Raw genomic sequence first — 21,143 nt, forward strand, 5'->3', positions numbered from 1 at the left:
CCCCTTTGCCTTTGCAAAGAAACATCCAGAACGTTCAAAAGCACAAAGAGAGAACTGTTTTGTTTGGTTTTTAATAATTAAATTTTAAAGTTTTGCCTATCTGGGGCATGCTGAGCTCATGGTCTAGGAATGGACAGCTCATCAAGAATTGTCACCGTGAGCTCAGGGAGGTCAGGGCCTGCCAGAAGCAGGAAAGGCCTTTGGTGAGGGCCTTGAAGGATGAGTGGAGTGCATATATTTTTGTTTTGTTTGGGAGTTTTTACTGGGACGGGGGTTGGTAATATTTTTTCCTAGTTAGAAACATAAGGGGTGCCTGGGTGGCTCATTGGCCAAGTGTCCAACTCTTGATTTTGGCTCGTGACATGATCACAGGGTCATGAAATTAAGTCCCACGTCGGGTCCTGTGCTGGTTGTAGAACCTGCTTGGGATTCTCTGTCTCCCTCTGCCCCTGCCCTCCATGCTCTCTCTTTAAAACACATGTAACACCTTTGTCCTACTGTATGCCACTAATAGGAAGTTGTGAACTCTGTTTTCTTTATATCCTTTATATCCATTTCTTTATATCCAAAAGAATTGAAAGCAAAGACTGAAACAGATACTCATTCCCCGGTGTGCACAGCATCACTCACCATAGCCGAAAGATAAAAAAAACCCAAATGTCCGCTAATGATGAACAGATGAACAACATGTGACTTACAAGTACACAAGAACTATGATGCAGCCATAAAAAGGAACAAAGCGCTGGCACACGGTACCGCACAGATGAACCTTGAGACGTGGTACTAAGTGAAAGAAACCAAACACAAAAGGACAAATACCATCTGATTTCAAAGTCATAGAGACAGTAAAATAGAGGTTGCTGGGGGCTTGGGAGGAAGGGAGACCAGGGTGTTACTGTTCCATGGGTACAGAGTTTCTCTTTGGGATGATGCCCAAGTCCTGGAAATCAGTAGTGGTGATGGTTGTAGAAACTGTGAATGGATTTAGTACTACCGATTTATATCTTTAAAATAGTTAAGATGGTGGGGCGCCTGGGTGGCTCAGTGGGTTAAAACCTCTGCCTTCAGCTCAGGTCATGATCTCAGGGTCCTGGGATCAAACCCCGCATTGGACTTTCTGCTCAGCGGGAGCCTGCTTCCCCCTCTCTCTCTCTCTGCCTGCCTCTCTGCCTACTTGTGATCTCTCTCTGTCAAATAAATAAATAAACTCTTTAAAAAAATTAGTTAAAATGGCAAAATATATGTTACATATGTTTGATCATAGTTTAAAAATCAGTAAGAAAACAACCAGGGTGTCTGGGTGGCTCAGGGGTTTAAGCCTCTGCCTTCAGCTCAGGTCATGATCCCAGGGTCCTGGGATGGAGTCCCATGTTGGGCTCCTGCCCATCGAGGAGTTTGCTCCTCCCTCTCCCTCTGCCCCTCTCCTGGCTTGTGCTATCCCTCACTCACACTCTTTCTCAAATAAATAATTAAAATGTGGCGGGGGGGGAGGGAAAAGAAAACAACCAAAAAATATATGTGGTAGAGGGAAAGGCTCATTCATGTCGACAGAAAACTGTGAAACAGGAATCTGTGTGACAAGATTTGGACAGGATTCATATGAAACAAGGACAAAATTCTACTAAGGCTCATTTTAAAAAGATTTCTATAAACAGAGAGAGATACACTGTGTTCCTGGTGGAAAAAACTCAATTTGGTAAGGATGTCATTTCTCCACAAATGAGTCTCTAAATATAAGGCGACTCCAATCAGAATCCAAAAATCTTTTCTGGAACTTAACCAAATGATTCTACAGCTCATCAGAAAAATTGGAACATAAAAATAAGCGGGGCAGTTTTGAAAAGAAAAAGGAGAAAGGAGCAGGAAGACAAGAGGGGAGCAGACAGACAGAGGAGTCGTCACGGGTGTTGAAAGAGAACTGTTGAGATTTTGAGTTCCAGTCCCAGCACGGACAGACAGATTGATGGGACAAAATACAGAATGTTATTTCTTACCAAATGTAGGAAATTTGCTTCTGATAAAAGTGGCATTTCAAGAGAGTTTGAAAAGTATAGACTAAAACTGGTGCTGGGCAGCCTACACATGGGACAAAATTTTATAGAACACACAGGGGGCACCTGAGTGGATCAGTTAAGCGTCTGCCTTTAGCTCAGGTCATGATCCCAGGATCCTGGAATGGAGCCCCACATCGGGCTCTCTGCTCAGCGGGGAGCCTACTTCTCCTTCTCTCTCTGCTGGCTTCTCTGCCTACTTGTGATCTCTGTCTGTCAAGTAAAGAAATTAAAAAAAAAAAATCTTTAAAAAAATTTAAAGAAAAATGTGCTGAGAAAAACTATTTTAAAATTTTTAGTTAGGTTACCACACATGGAGAGGAATTATTTATTAAAAGGCTTTCAAAAATTAGAATCATAAGTGAATACTAGTATTTTCCTGGAGGAATTTTCCCTCCATGACTCCTAAAGACAAAGGCCACAAAGGAAAATTAATGGAACCCGATGGCTTTTCCTACATAAAAATTAAACTTCGGCAAAGCACAAAGCATTTATGTAAAAATAAAAGGCAGACATACATTGGGGAAAATATTTCAACATACATAAAAGGTGGCACGTTAATTTTCTAAAAATATATGAAGAGCTCTCTCAAATCAGTAGGAAAAAGAACAAGTATCCTAGTAGGAAAACAGACTCGATGTGAGTAGGAATTTACAAACGAAGAAATAGAAAAGGCAGATGAGCATGTGAAAAAGGGCAACAAAGGAGGAGATGGTGAAGAAAGCAAGCATAGCTTGTGGAAGAAACACAGTTGCTGGAAACTGGGAGCTCATGTCTTATTCACGGATAACTAGTAGCTGAGCGTCTGGCGTGAGGTAAACACGCTCAGTAAAAGTTTGTTGAAGAGGCAGAGATGAAAACAGGATGACCTGTCAAGGAGAAGGAACACTGAGGAAAAGTAGAGGAAAAAAAATAATTTTAAGGGGCAGGGGGACCACTTAGGTCAATGTTCCTTATAGAGCCGGTTTTGCCTAAAACTAGAAATGATGTCATCAGAAGAACATCCTTTGGTGTTACCTCCCAAAAGCCTCCAGTGAGCGTACACTCAGATAGGAGAGTCACTGAGATCAAGTTCAGGCTCTCTTTGGTACCTTCTGTCTGAACGTGCCCCTGTTCATTCCTCTTGTCATCACCCCAGGGACAATGATGACGTGGTCCTTTTCCAGCCTTTGGTTGTTGCCACCAGATCTGGTCCTGATCAGCATTAACAGTGCAGTTGACAAGAAGGCCAGCAGATTCTGGGTGAACCCGAATTCTGGTCTGCACTGGGCATCTCAGACTTGCCATCTGACTCTTCACACTTCCATTTCTTTTTTTTTTTTTTTAATTTTATTTGACAGAGACCACAAGTAGGCAGAGAGGCAGGCAGAGAGAGAGGGAGAAGCAGGCTCTCTGCTGAGCAGAGAGCCCGATGCGGGACTCGATCCCAGGACCCTGGTATCATGACCTGAGCCGAAGCCAGAGGCTTTAACCCACTGAGCCACCCAGGTGACCCAACACACTTCCATTTCTTTCTTTCTTTTTTTTTTAAGATTTTATTTATTTATTTGACAGACAGAGATCACAAGTAGGCAGAGAGGCAGGCAGAGAGAGAGGGGGAAGCAGGCTCCCCACTGAGCAGAGAGCCTGATGCAGGCCTTGATCCCAGGACCTTGGGATCATGACCTGAGCTGAAGGCAGAGGCTTAACCCACTGAGCCACCCAGGCGCCCCACACTTCCATTTCTTAACTTACTAAGAAGCCCCCGTGTTTGGGCTGACAGCCTGAGCTCATGGGTGGTATTTGTCTTCAGGATTTGTTCCCTCAATGGAAAAATAAATCCTAACGAATCAGCCCTCTCTCTCCCCATGCCTAGCTAAAATACCATTGTGCGACAGACAGTATTTTCTAACATTTCCTCTGGCGGTTAAATTATTATACCAATTCTATTTGTGCCCCGAGCACCACAGTGCTTTCTGAAATGGATTCCCTACTGGCTCTGGGCAAATGAAACTTATGACTACTTTTTAGAACTAATAATAATATCAAAATTAAATATTTTTAAGAAAAGGGCTCAATGGAGCCCCCTCAAAGAATAGCTTATTACAGAGCACTGATTCTTCTAGATACACCCAAGAAGGTGCCTCTAAAAAAAGAACGAGGTATGAGTCGTATGTCTCCAAAGAATCTTTTAAAGAAATGGAAGAAGGGAGGGAAGAAGGAGGCCAGACGAGAAGGAAAGAAGGAAGAAGAGGGAAGAAAAGCTTCATATTCTATAGGGAGCTTTGGTTCTCTAAGGCTAGAGTTTATGTTCATAGCAAATATGAGGATGTTTGCCAGATGTTTCTAGGAGATTCTAGGTCATGCAAAGTGCATAATGGTACCATAGTAACATACTGACTTAGGCTGCTGTAACAAGCACCATAGACTGGGTAACTGACAACCAATAGAAATTTGTTTTGCGCAGTTTTAAAGGTGGGACGTCTGAGGTCAGGCTGGGCTCTGGAGCTCCCTTCCGGTTTCCAGACTGCTGACTTCTCCTGATCTGTCGACCTCCCTAAAGCCCCACCTCCTAATACATCTCCCTGGGGAACAGGGTTTCAACATATGAGTTGGCGAGTTCTAAACGGTCAGTCCATAACACATAGGACTGACTCTGAAGTCATCCACGAGTAGGATAACTCTGAAGTTATCCACGAGTTTGTAGGGCAGATTTATAGGCTGGGGAGAGTATGTTACTGTATTACAAATAACAATTTATTTCTTGAGTCATCTATGATTTCCTATCCCCAGACCATGCTCCATTCTTGCCGCTTCATACATCTTAGTGAAACCATAATGGATGAGAGAGCCACCAATATTCTCTAGGTCTTTGGCTTTCAAACTGGATTTCTGGAAGCACTAGGATCCCACCAGGGGGCTATAGAGCTCCTGTGGGGAGGGGAGAGAGAGGGTGTTGAGAAGGCGGGTTGGGAACCTTCCAGGTCAAGCAGAAGAGGGGAGCCTTGTCCGAGGTGGGTACCATCTGCCACTCACCCACAGGAGCCTGACATCCCTCTCACCGGCAGCAAGAAATTTGAAAAGGCAGTCTGACTGACTTGTACTTCACCCAGATGCCCATCAAAATGAAGATTTTTTTTTTCACAGCTCCTCAACAGGTCCCGGAGCCAGACCTTCTCGTTCATGTTGAAGGAGAAGCACCTGTAATCAGTTACGTGCCCCGTCTCGTAGTGACATTCTACTTAACTGAACCATTTCTTCAGACTCTGGGGCAGGGCAGTTTTGCTCCAAAGAGAACGTAATTATAGGTGCTTTGCTTTGAAGGAGAAGTGTCCTGCTGTACAAGTTAAGAAACTTAGGAACGGGGACACCTCCCCAAGAGAAGTAAATCAGATGATTTCCCCCTTTCAAATGAGGGCAAAGTCAGAACTAATGACAGCATTAATTCCAGCCATTGTACTAGCTCAGTGTTCAGGGGAGGAAAAGGGCTGGAGAAGGCATCAAACCCAGAGCTGATTGCCCCCCATGACTCCACGTTCTCTCCCAGAAAAACAAAATTTGTCAGATTCCTCTGCAGGCGTTGACGTTCTTCTGATTTCCGCAAGGCTAATTTCTGTTACCTTCTGAGCACAGAAATTATTGTGACTTGTCATAATGCAAATTATTTCCAGAATCCTTATGTCTCACACCCCAGTTTTTGGCTTTTATGGACAGGAGAGCAGTAATTCACTTTTGACCTGTAAGTGACTCATTGCTGAGGAGTCTAGAAACGTCTCCCAGCTCAGAAATTACTGAAAAATTGTTTAATCTTTACTACCTACAATACCATCTTTTGTCAAAGAGGCTTTGCTGTTAACAAAATGAGAGAAGAATGATAATCCAAAAATAGCAAATTCCAGAGAAATCCGGGACTCTTAAGAACCCTGAACATGTGTGTCCATGACAGTAACTGTCGCAGAAAAATACCACTACATACAGCAAAGATATCATTTCTCTTCCACTGCTGGGCTGCTTTGAGAAGTGCTTTAAATCAGCCTGTAACGTCTTTGTCTTTGAGAAATGTTACAGATCGAAATGTTTTTCACATAATCTAGCATGTCACCTGCATGGCCTGTAGAAGGAGAGCCTCGGAGACGCAAGATGAGCTCTCCCCAGAATCCTGAGATGATCGAGTTCATGCTCTGCACACCCGAGTCACAGAATACTGGAATCCAACTGTCCCTGGAGTTCATCTGGGCCACCCTATCCTCATTTTACCAAAGGGACACCCAGAATAAGTGGTGACCATCACACACTTACGTTATATACGAGTCTGGACTAGAACCCAGGCCTCTAACTAGCTAGCTCTGGGACTCCAAGCCAAGTTCTGTCATCTCTGTGTGCTTCAGCTTCTTGCATACAAGAGGAGACATAATATTCGTACTTTGCAAGGTCAGCATGAGGATTGAAGAAGTGAGTCTGCAAAGTGCTAAGCATGGCGTCTGGCTCGGGAACGAGTGCTCCATGCTAAACCACCACCATCGCCCTCATCTGCTTTCGTCACTGATCTGCCATCTTGAGGAGCTAGAATAAACAGTCCAATGGCCTTGTTCTTAAGGACCCAGAGGACTCGTGAACCGGCAGGTCATAGAACAAAGGAGGAAATTCCCCAAATCAGCATTTCCATTGCTTTTCTCACCACCAGATGTGAAGGTAGGAACTGTGTAACTGCAAATAGGGTGCAGGTATCAAATTCTTAAAAGCAGGAAATTATTGCCAGCCCTCCTTTGGTCTACTACATCACTGAGCACTCCTGTCTTGAATGGAAAACTCCAGAACAGCGATTCTTCAGCTCTACGGTAATCATTGATATGCAGGCAGGGAACTGTCCCACCCCAGAGATGCAGATCCAGTAGGGAAGGCTCAGGGGTCCGTATCTAACAAGCTCCTTGGGTATTTCTGGAACCAGTGATTTGGGTACTACAGTCTGAAAGCACTGCCTGGAACATGGAATCTGGGTCTCTTTCTTTACCAAAGTGAGCTCCCATGGCAGCAGGTGCTAATAAACAAATGCCCATGCAGAAAGCTGAGTTAGAACCAATGCCCCCCTCAGCCCTCAGTTGTGCTCCTGCATCTCCCTCCTCCCCCACAACCCAAATAATCCAAAACCTCATATTACAAAAATAAACCATGAACAGCACCCACCTGGTTCCATCCCAGAAAATGGATTGGCTGGGAAGGAAGTTCCACTTTCTTCTCTTCATTGCCTCTGTCACCGTAGGTAATGGAGAAGTAGGAAGTCCTTGACTGCTTTGGAAGTCCACCAGGCCAAAGGAAGGGGAGCAGCTGTCTTCATGTCTGCTGCTGTCCTGGCCCCATAGCTATCCCAGAACTTCTGAAGACAGCTTATTCAAATATAATGTATCATCTGAATGTTTTTGGCATCATATATTCATACCCCAAAGGAATGAAGGTTGCCTTTGCCTCTAGGATCCTGGAAGCATCATACCCTTCACTGGTTTTGGTGGGGCCCTACTTTAGAATCTTACCCAAGCAGACATGATCTTTGTTTCCCCCTCCCACGCCTATGCTGTAATGCCAGTTGGTGGTATTTCCCTGAGTGGGGTCTGTGGTCCGTGTACCAGAATCACTATGGGAACTAATTTAAGATGCTGGATTTCTGGTCCCATTCTACCTCCTGAATGGCAAGGTCTGAAAATCTGTAGTTTTAAAAAAGCTTCTTTGGGAATATTCATGTGTATTAAAGTTCAAGAATTTTGTCATAAGTGACCATGGTTTGCTTCTACCTTATTCACTCACCTCGCAGGGAATTCTCGCACTGTAAATAAAGGTATGATCAGATCATCCATCTTCCCTGAAGCTTGGCAGCAGCCTTCCATCTCTCTCTTGTGTTTTTGCAGGTGACTCAAAAAGGGAGTTTATGGGACACCTGGGTGGCTCAGTTGTTGGGCATCTGTTTTTGGCTGGGTTCGTGATCTCAGGGTCCTGGGGTTGAGCCCCATGTCAGGCTCCTTGCTCAGCAGGGAGTCTGCTTCTCCCTCTCCCTCTGCCTATCCTCCCACTCATGCTCCCTCTCTCTTCCCTCAAATAAATAAATAAAATCTTAAGAAAAAAAGAAGGTAAGAAAGAAAAGGAGTTTATTTGGGGTGCCTGGGTGGCTCAGTCCATTAGGCGTCCGACTCTTGATTTTGGCTGCAGCCCTGAACTTAGGGTCTTGGAATCGAGCCCTGCCTCAGGCTCCAAGCTCAGTGGGGACTCCCCTTGAGATTCTCTCTCCTTCTCCCTTTGCCCCTCCCCCAACTCACACGCTTGTGCATGCACTCTCTCTCTAGTAAATAAATCTAAAAAAAAAAAAAAGAAAGAAAGAAAAGGAGTTTACTTGACTTGACAAACAACCTAGTGCAGGTTTCCTTCTTGTGTGTTATTATAGTACTTTCTCTCCTAGACCAGGGTTGATGCTCCTGGAGGGCAGAAGCTATCTTCTAAACACCCACCCCCGCCCCACCCTGCCTACGTTCTGGGCGCAATGCCTGCAACCTCATAAGTATATTGCCTGATTTGAATGTCACGTCAACACTTGCCTCCAACAGCTCTCTCCTCAACATCTACAAATGATCCAAGAGGAAGTAAGTTCTGATGGTCAACGCTTGACCCTCATAAGCCCTTGTCTTCAAGCATTTTCTTGAGAAGACTCATAAAACTTCATCCACGCTTCTCACAGCCTATGAAATACAGATGGCTGCCCTATGTCTTCCAGCAGCACACACACCTCTCCCTCCATACTTCCTGTACATGCATCCAAAGGGACCGATTTGTCCCAGTTTCTTGTTACCCCAACTTTCTATTAAGGGCCACCCCCAACACCACTCTGGCACTCCATGAAGTGTTTTCGTTTTTATTTGTTTGTTTGTTTTAATTCCTAGCATGCAGTACTTTCTTTCTCTAAAGGGACAGAGTCCAGTCTTCTCCCCATTTTAGCTAAGTTGCTAAACTGGGAGTTTTCCAGTGGTGGTTTATGAAGAAAGAACCAGGTCCAAGGAGGGACATTCTTAGCTTGATTTTAATTATTGGTAGGAACTGCTTTTTTTTTTTTAAGTTTGTATCAGGGAAATTATGGTGAACACAAACATGGTATGGTGTGAAATCCCATCAAGCCAAAATGAAATTCTGTTTGTTGGCAAAATTCTGTCTTACGGAACTCAACAGTGTTTGGGATGGGAGGGCAGTGACTTTTAAAAGTTGTGGAAGGTCTTGAAGTAGGATTTTGAGTGATTAGCTTGTACCTTTTCCTTCGATTTACCAGGGTAGAGGGGTTATTCAAGGGTGAGGTGAATGGAAATTGCTTAATTTGCACAGAACGAACATGTCAGTATCTGGTGCATGGCCAGAGCTTGCAGTTTAGGGTTCAAACCCTGGTTTGTCAAATGAAGATTTTCACATGGTGTTACCACGAGCACTTTCTGGTGTTACATTGTTTGAGTGGTCACTTACCGTAATACACTTCATTATAAGCAGGTAAGTGTACTTTTGTGTAAACTAACTTCAACTTATACCCTAGAGGCAGTTAACCATCAATGACGGTGTCTACTCTGTAATCTACTTTCAAGAGGTCACTGTTAAGCACTATAAATGTTGTTGCCAAAATCTACTCTGTAGAGGATAGTGGCAGGCATAAGAAATGTTAGAAATAGGGGCACCTGGGTGGCTCAGTGGGTTAAAGCCTCTACCTTCAGCTCAGGTCATGGTCTCAGGGTCCTGGGATCAAGACCCACGTTGGGCTCTCGGCTCAGCAGGGAGCCTGCTTCCCCGCCCCCTCTGCCTGCCTCTCTGACTACTTGTGATCTCTCTCTCTGTCAAAATAAATAAATAAGATCTTAAAAAAAGAAATGTTAGAAATAATTTGTTGGAGGAATGAGTGCTGTGCAAGATAAGGTTGGCCAAAGGTCATGTGAACAAATGCCTTGCTTAGATGGGGGCAGTAAATTCACTGAGCAAATTGGAAACCCACCCGGGGCCTAGAGATTCACTGTTCCTGTGTCACCTAGAATTCAACAACAGAAAAAGGAAATGGGCAAAGCAATTGAACAGGCACGCTACAGAGGATGCCCACATGACCACAAAATCTATGAGAAGATCCTTAACTTAATAGGCATCAAAGAAATGCTATTTAAGACCACTGTGTACCCACCAGAATGTTAAGATGAATACTGGCAAGAATATGAGGGAGCTGGGGCTCTCATACCTTGATGGGGGTGGGGTAAATCAGAGCATCCACTTTGCTGAACATATAATATCGTGTGAGTCCTCACTTCCACTGCTAGGTATGGGTATCCAAGAGAAAATATGTATGTGTGTTCACCAGAAGACATGTACCAGAGTATTCATAGAAACATGATCCTAATAGCCCCAAGATGGAAATGACCTAAATATGTATCAACAGTAGAATGCCTTCTTCATCCTACCTTTCCAGTCCGTCGGCTGGTGTCTGTTTCTTAATATCACACAGGCTCAAGAATTTGCTTGATTTACAAGTGGAATTTCCATTAAATTCCAAGCTCCTTGCAGACCTCTTGACACTCTTTAAAATCCCTTATACTCAATTATTAACGAAGCATGAAGGGATGAGCTGGAACAACCCAGAAATGGTGGGGAGAACATGCCTGGTGAAAAAATTGCAAGCCCAAGAGAGAAGATGTTTCATTATTCATTGCTATGTAGTCAACTGCCCCAAATGAGTGGCTTAAACAAGACTCATGGACATATCTCACAATTCTGTGGATCTACTGGGTTCAGCTGGTAGTTCTCTGGCTCCTTGAGGTACCAGCTGGTATATCTCACATTTGACCAGGGCTAGAATGCCCAAGATAGATTTACGCAGTATTTGAGGAGGCTGGAAGGGGGCTGGAACTCTTTCTCCAGCTAAATAGTCACACTTTTTATACAGTGACTCAGGGGTCCAGAGAGAGAAAGATAAAGTTCCTAGGCTCCTTACTGTCTAAGCCTAGAACTAATGCAGCATGACTTCTGCAACATATGATTGGTCAGAGCAACTCTCAAGGTCATCCAGGATTCAAGAGGAAGGGAAATAGGCTTTACCTCTTACAGGGATGGGAGCAGTTTGCTCAGAATCATCTTTGAAAACAATTTACCACAGGCAACAAGAGTAAGGGAGGGCAATCTGTTTGGGGAACCTGGATCAAGCCAAGCCTCCACCCCTCAAGATTACCTGGCTTTTCAGTGCCTCAGTTCCCCTACTCCCCTGATAACATAGACAGCTTGGACTAGAAAGCTGTGACATTCCTCTCAGCTCTACAAGTTGTGGTTCCACAATCCACATAAAGACTGTGCCTGGTAAGACCCTCAAGTCTTCCATCATTGGCGCCCCAAACCCTGCCCCAAGGCCCCCCATAAAAATAATCCATAGAGTCTCTTTTTTGTTTTTTGGGTTTTTTTTTTTTAAGATTTATTTATTTATTTTAGGGCAGGAGAGCACTGTGAGTGGGGGGAGAGGGAGGGGAAGCGGGAGAAAGAGCAGAGAAGCAGACTCCCCACTGAGCAGGGATCCTGAGATCATTACCTGAACCCAAACTGACTGAGCCACACAGGTGGCCCACTGTGGGGTCTGTTTTTGCCCATTTTCCATCCCAATTAAAACTTGAAGGTCTTGTTTAAAAACACCCACAGAGGGGCGCCTGGATGGCTCAGTGGGTTAAAGCCTCTGCCTTCGGTTCAGGTCATGATCTCAGGGTCCTGGGATAGAGCCTCGTGTCTGGCTCTCTGCTCGGCAGGGACCCTGGCTTCCCTTTCTCTCTCTCTGCCTGCCTCTCTGCCTACTTGTGATCTCCGTCTGTCAAATGAATAAATAAAATCTTTAAAAAAACAAAAACACCCACAGACCCCTCTATAGTTTCATCTCACAAAAAGAGGTTTAGGGGCACCTGAGTGGCTCAATGGGTTAAGCTTCTGCCTTCAGCTCAGATCATGATCCCAGGGTCCTGGGAACGAGCCCCACACTGGGCTTGGCAGGGAGCCTGCTTCCCCCTCTCTCTCTCTGTCTGCCTCTCTGCCTACTTGTGATCTTTCTCTCTCAAATAAATAAATAAATCTTTTTTTTTTTAAAAAAGAGGTTTAAAACTTCCAAATCAGAAGATGATGAGAAGTTTATGCAAGTCAAATTTCAATTTCTCAGTGTGTTAAGAAGAATGAATCAAGAGGGATGATTGTTTTGGGCAGGTGTTTGTCATTTGAGGAAACCTTCCAGAATATGTTAACGCATTTTTCTCACTTAAAAGTAATGAAAGAAAGAAAAATAAATAAAAGTAATGAAAGATATAAAGCATTACAAAAAAATAAAATCACCCAAATTATCACCACACAGAAACAACCTGATTAAAAATTTTGTCTCTTTCCCTTTATGTTGTTTTTTCTGTATATGTTTGTGGCAGAACTTGTTGGTTCTTGGGTCTGTCTCTTTCCCAAGAAACTCTAGTAAACCCTGGCCAGTCTATGAGGAAATTCTTTCCTCTTATAGGTAATTGGTTTGAGAAGGGGGCTTATACTAATTAGTGATGTATAATGGGAATTTTGCCAGGAACTTTCTGGGAAGGATTCTCTGCTCTTAGAAAGACCTACACAAGGCAGGAACACATTTTCTGGCTTTGGACATTAGTGTGTGAGGAGTTAATGCCCAAAGTTGTTGACATGGGGAGGAACTAGTCCAACCTGTTGACAGGGCTGGAGCCAGAAAAGTGAAATGGTTTGGGTTCATAGATCATTTGGAAAGCCATCAGACTAGCCACCCAATTAATCCCTGGAGCCTCCCTAACTCCAAGTTTCATGTTCTAAGAAATCATTTATATCCTCTTCCTGTTTAAGTCACCTCTATTTATGATTTGCTATTACTGGCAACCAAAAACAATATCTTCACTGCTACCAGGTATATAGAGTTGCATAAATGCATTTGAGAAAGGTTATTTCTTCACCCAACAAATAGTTTACAGGGATGCCCCACGCACTAGGCTTGAGTCACTCCGCACACACACTTTGGCTCTGCATTTCTCCACTTTACATTTTCTCTAGTCATTAAACACTCTCTGAATATGTCATTTTAATGACTTCATTTTAATGGCTACTTTATTTAGTCATTTCCTTATTATCTGACATTTCAGTTGCTGAGGATTTTCATTATTAATAACAAAGATATAGTGAACATCAGTGTACATAATGAGTCATATTTCTGATATTTTGGGGGGACATATTCCTAAAAACAAACAAAAAAAAGATACAAATGTTTTTAAGATGACTGAGACATTCCTAAATTGCTTTCAAGACAGTTTATGCCAATTTATATGTCTCTGTACAACTTTTGAGATTTTCTGCTGCATCTGAGGGCACTCATAATAGACATTTTTAAAAACATGTTTCTGGGGTTGCCCAGGTGGCTCAGTCCGGTCATGATCTCAGGGTCCTGGGATCAAGCCCCATGTTAGGCTCCCTGCTCAGTGGGGACTCTGCTTCTCCCTCTCCCAAATAAAAAAAAAATAATAATTTTTAAAATGTTTCTAGAAAGAATTGTGATTGAAGTCTACAGGACGCTTTTACCCAACAAATCAATGGCATAAAAAAATGGGAGGGAAGGCTATCAATGAATAAAGGAGACTTAAAAGATATGAAGCTTGGACCTTGCTGGTGTCCTGATTCATAAAGATCTGTAAAAAGATATTTTTGAGAAATTTGAATATGGCCTAGGTATTATTGGGTTATAAGGAATCAGTGTTAATTTTATTAGGTGTAGTAGTGTGGTTATGTTGGGAAAATAAAGTTCTTATCTGTTACAGACCCATCCTTATTTTTTACATTTATTTTTCAAGCCCCAGCATGGGACTTGAACTCACAACCCTGAGATCAAGACCTGAGCTGAGATCAAGAGTCAGATGCTCAACTAAGTGAGCTACCCAGATACCCCAGTGCATCCTTCTTAATGGATGAAATGGTGTGATGTCTGGGATTTACTTTCAAATACTCCAGCAAATCAAGAAGATGGGGTGGGATAAGAGAACCAGGATTGGCAAAATGTTAACATTTGTTGGAAGTAGGAAATGAGGGTTTATTATAGTATTCTCTCTACCTGTTGTATGTTTGAAAATAACATCATGCAGAGCTTTTCAGTGTTTTACCTTGGTTAATTTTTTTTTTTAATGGTGGTCAACAGAATAGACATAACATGCTGGGAGACTACAGGTCTGCTCTTCTCTCTTTGTGGTTTAAATGAAAAGCTCTATTGGGGTTGACTAGGACCATGGCAGTCTCTGGCTGCTTCCTTCCTAGCCCCAAAGACACCACGGAGCCTGGTTTGGTCCCAGGAGCTCCCCTAGGGGTCACACTGAAACGGATCTGAAATGGTTCAAGGGAGCCAGAATGAAGTGGACTGCCAGGCAAGCTTCCTTGGAGTCCTTGGACTCCAAACCAAACTCATGAGCCCTTGGTCCTCAGTCAGCTAGCTCAGGCGCTCCTAGACTCAGGGGTTGGACACAAATCAGATGACCTCAGGCTTGAAGTGCAAAGAATAAATTATATACTGAAAAGCACCACCTGTGACAATCAGTTTCATTTGTGTGCCTGTGAAACACACGGAGACCAAAATGCATGGGGTGTAGCACATTTTTAAAACTGACTTAATTACATCACTTGTTGGGAGAGGCACACATACATTCAGAAACATGTGTTTTAGTAAATGAAAATTGTAGGGTTTCAGTATCTGATGCAAGCCAATCGCCTGATTTGGGTACTGGATTTGGCAGCCGCTCTGGTCTGGGTGTCTATGTAAAGCATGGAATATAGACGCTTGGTTAATTTCCCTCCCTCGATCCTCTTGATGCTACACCTGACAGTGGCTGGCACTCACTCAGCACAATCAGGTGGAAAGAGCACAAGAGTGAGAGACAAACCTAGGTTCTAATTCTGGCTTTACACCTTTAGCCAAGTTACTTAGCTTCTGTAGTCTTCTTCTTCTCATCTGTCAAATGGGACTCCTAGACTAATACTAAACACCCAGCTCCCCAGCAAGGGAGCAAGGAGACAGTGATACTTGGCTGAGAGCAGATCTTTGGTGATGCTTGTGTCTTTTTCCCCCAAGAGGGACCTGGACAGTTCTTATTTCCTGTTCCAGGCATCCCTAATGTTCAGTGTTATGGTGCTCAAAAAAGGGAAGACTTTCTATGAAAAAAACCTGTGTTATGAGCTTCCACACTTTTAAGCTTTGAGAGCAGTAGAAGCTGTGGAAACCCTTCTCCCTGGAGACCATAGGAGGCTGCCTCCCAGTGCTTCCCCCGCACTCCCACATAGACCATTTGCTGTCATTTTGCTGATTGAAAAGATGGCAGCTCCCAGTTCAATATGGTAGGTGATCAAAACTTGTGGCCTCTCTGTTCTTTAATCAAATTGAATGCTTTAAAACCAAATAAACAAGACAGAATCTAGAAATTTTAAATCCCTGGAACATGTCCCCACATCACCTAGATGTGTCATTCATGGAAGTCCATTGATCAAGCTTGTCAGCTGGCTTTGGTCACGCACCGGTATGTCACTCATTCCAAGTGAGGTGACATTCGGGCCGCTGAAGCCAGATAACTCTGTCATGCCTTTATTTTGGCCCTTGACTTTCTATGCCTTGCTTTGTAGATAGCAGTTTGTTTGTCCTAGCCTGGATGTGAGGTTCCTTGAGGTCAAGGACCTTGTCCGGCTAATCATTGTGTGGCCCAAAATACTTAGTGCTGGCCCTTGAACTTCACAGGTGCTTAATAAATTACTGTTGTCAACTTTGGCTGAGAGCTATACCTAACTTCCCTATTCTCTCAGACTAAAATTATTAAGTCCCCTCTAGGATCAGAAAGGAATATTTTGGAGAAGCAAACATTTGCCCATTTAAATCTTGTGCCACATGAGAAAGCTCTCCTCTGATTGTTGGCAAGAACCTCCCCCTCCCTTGCTATTTCTGGCTTTCCCCATTTTCAATGCCTTTATCCAGTTTCTGGAATATTGTTGGGTCAATAAAAGGCCCTAGATAAATGTTTCTCTTTTTTTCCTGCTTGTTGCCTCTGTTCTGCCTCCACTGAAGAAAGTTGTGAGACCCATCTGGCCTTACGGCTTTGGAGCAAGGGCTCCGGCCTTCATTGTTCATTTCTTAGTGCAGAAAGATTTGCAAGTTTCACTGCTTCACTGAGCCAGAGGAGGTGTCCCAACATCCAAGGATAACCAGGAAGTAATTACTCAACACCTTGGTTCTCTTCAGTGTTCTTTGGCCTGGGAGAGAAAGACATTGTTCTCAGCTCAGTCATTAAACTCAGTCAGTTTTTTCTAAATTCTCCACTCTTACAACCACCTTGTTACAGCTTGAGCTTGAGGATAAGAATGAAAGATACTAACAAGAGAGAACACAGCAAAGACAGAAGTATTTCTTTTTTTTAAAGATTTATTTATTTATTTGAGAGAGGCAAGGGAGTGTGGTGGGAGCAGAGGGAGAGGGAGAGAGAGAATCTCAAGCCGGCTCTACACTGAGCATGCAGCCCGACACAGAGCTTGATCTCACCACCCTGAGATCACAACCTGAGCTGAAACCAAGAGTCAGATGTTCAACCGACAGAGCCCCCCAGGTGCCCCAAGACAAAATATTTCTTTCCTTAATGAAGATACCTAATAAGTGAAACCTGCAGTGCCAAAAGTTGCTGAGCGAGTTCCCAGGGAAGAGGTGAGGCTCTACTTTTCTCTCTACCATTAGGGTCCATAACCGTAACTTCCAATGGAAGTATCTCTAGCCCCTCGCTCCTTCCTTACCACATCATCCTGTCCCATCCAGCTAAAAAGCTAGATTCACCATCTTCCTCCAGTCTTCTGGTTATAGGCTGTTAACAGGGTCTACTCGTGTAGACCCTTCTGGGTTGTGGAAGGAAGATCAAACTGAATTGAAAAACCAGATGGTAACACAGTATTTGTAGCTAGGTGTTTGGGAAGGGTGACCCCCTGGCTCTCTGCCCAAGGACAGCAGGAGGTCATGACCCCAGAAAGCCCACACACAGCAAGGTCTGATGTGACCACTTCCCAGCATGCACTGGGAAGCAGCCATGGGCAGCTGTGGCAATGAAGTAAAGTTTTGGCTTGGGGACAAGCAGGTTGTCATCAGGAAAGAGGATAAGGTTAAGTCCACAAGATCCCAGTGATGGGGCCCAAGTTAGGAACCTAAACTTGATAATAAAGAAAAAATGGAAACAAGGAGGTTTGGTTTGAATGAAAGGCTGAACCCAGGGAGGCAAGCTCAGTACTTATTTTTTTGAATGGCATTTGTATTGAGTCTTTGATGCCCGTCCCCTCAAACAGATCAGACTTCTCGTGGTTACAGAATCATTTGCCTAGAAGGATTCCATGTTCCTCGGGGTGAGCTGACCCCAAACACCACTCAGTGAGAAACACCGAGTGAATCACTGCTCTTCTCTTTTTCTTGGTGTTCTTAGTGATGCCTATTGTCCTGGAGGTGGTATTCTTAGCAACATGTCTGTGTGCATGGGTAGAAAGGTCAAGAAGGTAGAAATTGTGAGCAGTAAGAGGTAAAGGCAAGAGAGATGTTTTCTATTTGATCAAACCATAAAAATCAACACCTCAGTGTTCACTCCCAAAATAGAAGGTATATGTTTGAAGAATTTTGTTCAAAAGATGAGAACATCTTGAACAAATTTCTAATTTCTATAGATGCTAGGATTGGCTGTTTCTCCACCCTGAACACTACTATCACCACCACCACCACCACTACACACACACACACACACACACACACACACACACCCCTCTCTCCTTGCCTGCCTAACTCCTCTGTAGCTTTCAAGTATCCCTGCTTTGTCTTTCTAGAACCTCAAGTCTGAGAAGGGTTCCACTCTTGGCCGCTGCCATAGGACACTACTTCCTCCAGCACAACACCTACACAGTGTAGTAATCATCTCACTAGGCTAGAGCTCCATGAGGGCAGGGACCAGATCTGGCTTTTTTACAGTTCAATCCCTGGTTCCTGGAATGGCACTGAATAAGTATTTATGCAATAAATGAATTATGATGAGTCTGTGTAAGCCGATTTTCTGTATGAACCTTTGTTTGAACGGTGTCTGCTGAGTATGGTTGTTCGGGTTGTGTACTGTATAGGACATCTAGCCGAGTCCAGAGGGGAGGCCTGAAATCCAGCTCACATTCTCATCACCCAGACATTTTTTTACTGCCTGTATCCACCTGGAGGAAGACGTGCCTTTTTCTGATTTACACAGTGGCCCCATACAAGCTTTCAACAGCACAGCTCTGAACAACACGGAATGTCTTCAAAAGGAAATGAGAGCTTTCCCCTTTGTTCCTAGAAAAGCTAGGAGTGAGTACTTTTATGAAGCTGTTTCTTCCAGTCCTTTGCCGACCATGACAGCTAAGACCCTGACCGCGTTCCCTCACTCTTCTCTCCTCTGGTTTTTGTCTCCTACAGGGTTTGGGATGACAACTCCAGTAACAGTAGGAGGAAAAATCTTTCTGATCTTTTATGGTCTCATTGGGTGTGCAAGCACCATCTTGTTCTTCAACCTCTTCCTGGAGCGCCTCATCACCGTCATCGCCTACATCATGAAGTCGTGCCACCAGCGGCAGCTCCAGAGGCGAGGGGCCCTGCCCCAGGAGAGCCTGACGAACCCCGGCAGAAGCAAGGCGGATAGCTTGGCCGGCTGGAAGCCCTCTGTATACTATGTGATGCTGATCCTCTGCGTGGCCTCGCTCCTCATCTCCTGCTGTGCCTCGGCCATGTACACCTCCATTGAAGGCTGGAGCTACTTCGACTCACTCTACTTTTGCTTTGTGGCCTTCAGCACCATTGGCTTCGGGGACCTTGTCAGCAGCCAGAACGCCCAGTATGACAGCCAAGGTCTCTACCGCTTCGCCAACTTCGTGTTCATCCTCATGGGCGTCTGCTGCATCTACTCTTTGTTCAATGTCATCTCCATCCTCATCAAACAGTCCGTGAACTGGATCCTGAGGAAAATGGATGGGGGGTGCTGCCAACAATGCCAGAGGAAACTCCTGCCATCACGGAGGAACGCGGTCATGCCAGGCAATGTCCAGAACAGGTGCAACATCTCCATAGACACGGACGGGGTGATGGACAGCGACACGGACGGGCGGCGGCTCTCAGGGGAGATGATCTCCATGAAGGATTTCTTGGCCGCCAACAAGGTCTCGCTGGCCATCCTCCAGAAGCAGCTGTCGGAGACGGCCAACGGCTGCCTGCCCCAGGCCAGCGTGCTGTCCCGGGACAATGAGTTCTCAGGCGGGGTGGGGGCCTTTGCGATCATGAACAACAGGCTGGCAGAGACCAGTGGGGACAGGTAGGAGCGAGGAGCGGACGCTGGGCGTGGGGATAGAGAGAGTGGACCATGAGGGGCCGGCTTGACTCTGGAGCTGTCTCAGCACCCTCTGAAGGCCCAGCTGTAGAAAGCTCTTCTCTTCTAAGGTCTAAATCAGTCCTAAGAATGAGTCACCAAAGCAGCCCAAGACCTTGGCCTTGTTCCTTTATCCATCTGCCTCCAGTGTTTGAACCGCCGAAGGGAGGGAGGGTTTAAGTAAGCCTCTCTTTCCTGCTGCTCTGTTCTTCATTTGGAAATAAAAATCCCAAACGAAGGTTATCCCATTCCCATGGAGCCCTGATTCTGTGAAGCCAGATTCTCCACCCTTCCCAGCCCCTTCGAACCAGCGGGGGGAATGTCTCACCTGGCATCTGGGCCCTGGGCTTCCTTCAGAACGGATTTGTCCTCAGTGGCACAGATAGGGAAGTCACCTGTTCTATTCTGTCTGCTTCTCTGCTTTTTGCTTTTCCTTTCTTTTATTGTTAAGATCTTAATGCTGGCCTAAGGTGTCTGTGGGACCTCCATGTGGTAAGAAAACTGAATTCAGCTTCAGGCCTTGAAACTGTAGCCAAGTAGTGGAGAGACGCACTATTGTAATCAAAGAATGTAGCTTACTGTTCTCCCTCCAAATGGTCACAGAGACCCTGTCATTTTTTTTTTTTTAACCAGGGCTTGGGGCCCATTGCAGAGACAATGGCTGACTATTTATTAGAACTGAAAGTTGAATAAATCCTCGCTTTATTAACTAAGATGACATGAGTGCTCATTATGGACGGTGGGGCTTAGGGGCGGGGAGTACCTAATTAAATGGGCATTTATTGTGCTCAGAGAAAAAGGAAACACCAAGAAATTAATGCTTAGGGATACGAGCATCATCTTGGCTTCTCGGTTGGAGAAACATTCTAGGTCAGATAAGAAAATTTGGCTTCTCCTGTCCTTTGTTTTGATTCTGCCTTCTGGGATTGTAACAAGTCTAGTTACATAACCTCCGGAGCCAGTCAAACGTCCATGCTGGGAACAAAGGCTGTTGATCTTCATATATTCAGGAGAGAACCTTTTGAGGTTTGGGAGCAACATTAATAAGAGATAGTTGTTGATTTTATAAGATAAGGATGGTACACGCAGCTATTTTAGAAACGAAGAAGGTCGGGCCTCAGGAAGAAAAGAAAGCAGAGAACTATGTCTAATGAAACCGAGATAAGCAGAAAGCATCAGAGCTGGGAGGACCTTGGGAACCATCCTATACAACTTTCTTGTGTTTTAGACAAGGAGGAAACAGAGGCATGAAGGGACTGCTCCTTGTCTGAACTCTTCAGGCTGACAGTGAACGCCTAGAGGAACCCAGGTGTCCTGATGGGAACGTCCAGCCTCGTCACCCATGTTCCACACAACTTCAGAGCCCTCCTTTGCTCTGTCTTCAGCTGAGTTGCCTTTTCTTCCAGCTGGCAAAGCCAAGTATTTTCTTTACAATGCCAAAAGTATGCAAGAACAGGGGTCCAATAAGCAGCAGCCCCGGGCTTTGAACGAAGGGCGGTGCAGCTCAAAAGTCAGAGATCTGCATGACTTACCTTGTATTTCTATTAAAGGGAGGCATTCTGGAGCTATTGCAAAGCCCTCAGTAAGAACTTCAGATTGCAAACCAAGCTCCCCAGAGGCTGCCCTGCTTGAAGCATCATGGGGATAGGGAGAGGATCCG

General features: G+C 44.6%; 1 protein-coding gene across 1 annotated transcript in view; it reads left to right on the plus strand.

Annotated features, from left to right (window-relative positions):
* KCNK13 (potassium two pore domain channel subfamily K member 13) overlaps positions 1 to 19,455 on the plus strand; it is a 107,631-nt gene extending 88,176 nt beyond the window's left edge. Inside the window, exon 2 of the mRNA XM_032878621.1 lies at positions 18,541 to 19,455. Within this exon, the coding sequence (XP_032734512.1) occupies positions 18,541 to 19,433 (893 nt within the window). The 3' untranslated portion in view covers positions 19,434 to 19,455. The remainder of the gene's footprint in view (positions 1 to 18,540) is intronic.
* Positions 19,456 to 21,143: the final 1,688 nt, after the last annotated feature.

Source organism: Lontra canadensis, unplaced genomic scaffold (assembly GCF_010015895.1).
Source record: "Lontra canadensis isolate GAN:19392208 unplaced genomic scaffold, GSC_riverotter_1.0 scaffold64, whole genome shotgun sequence".
Taxonomy (NCBI): Eukaryota; Metazoa; Chordata; class Mammalia; order Carnivora; family Mustelidae; genus Lontra; species Lontra canadensis.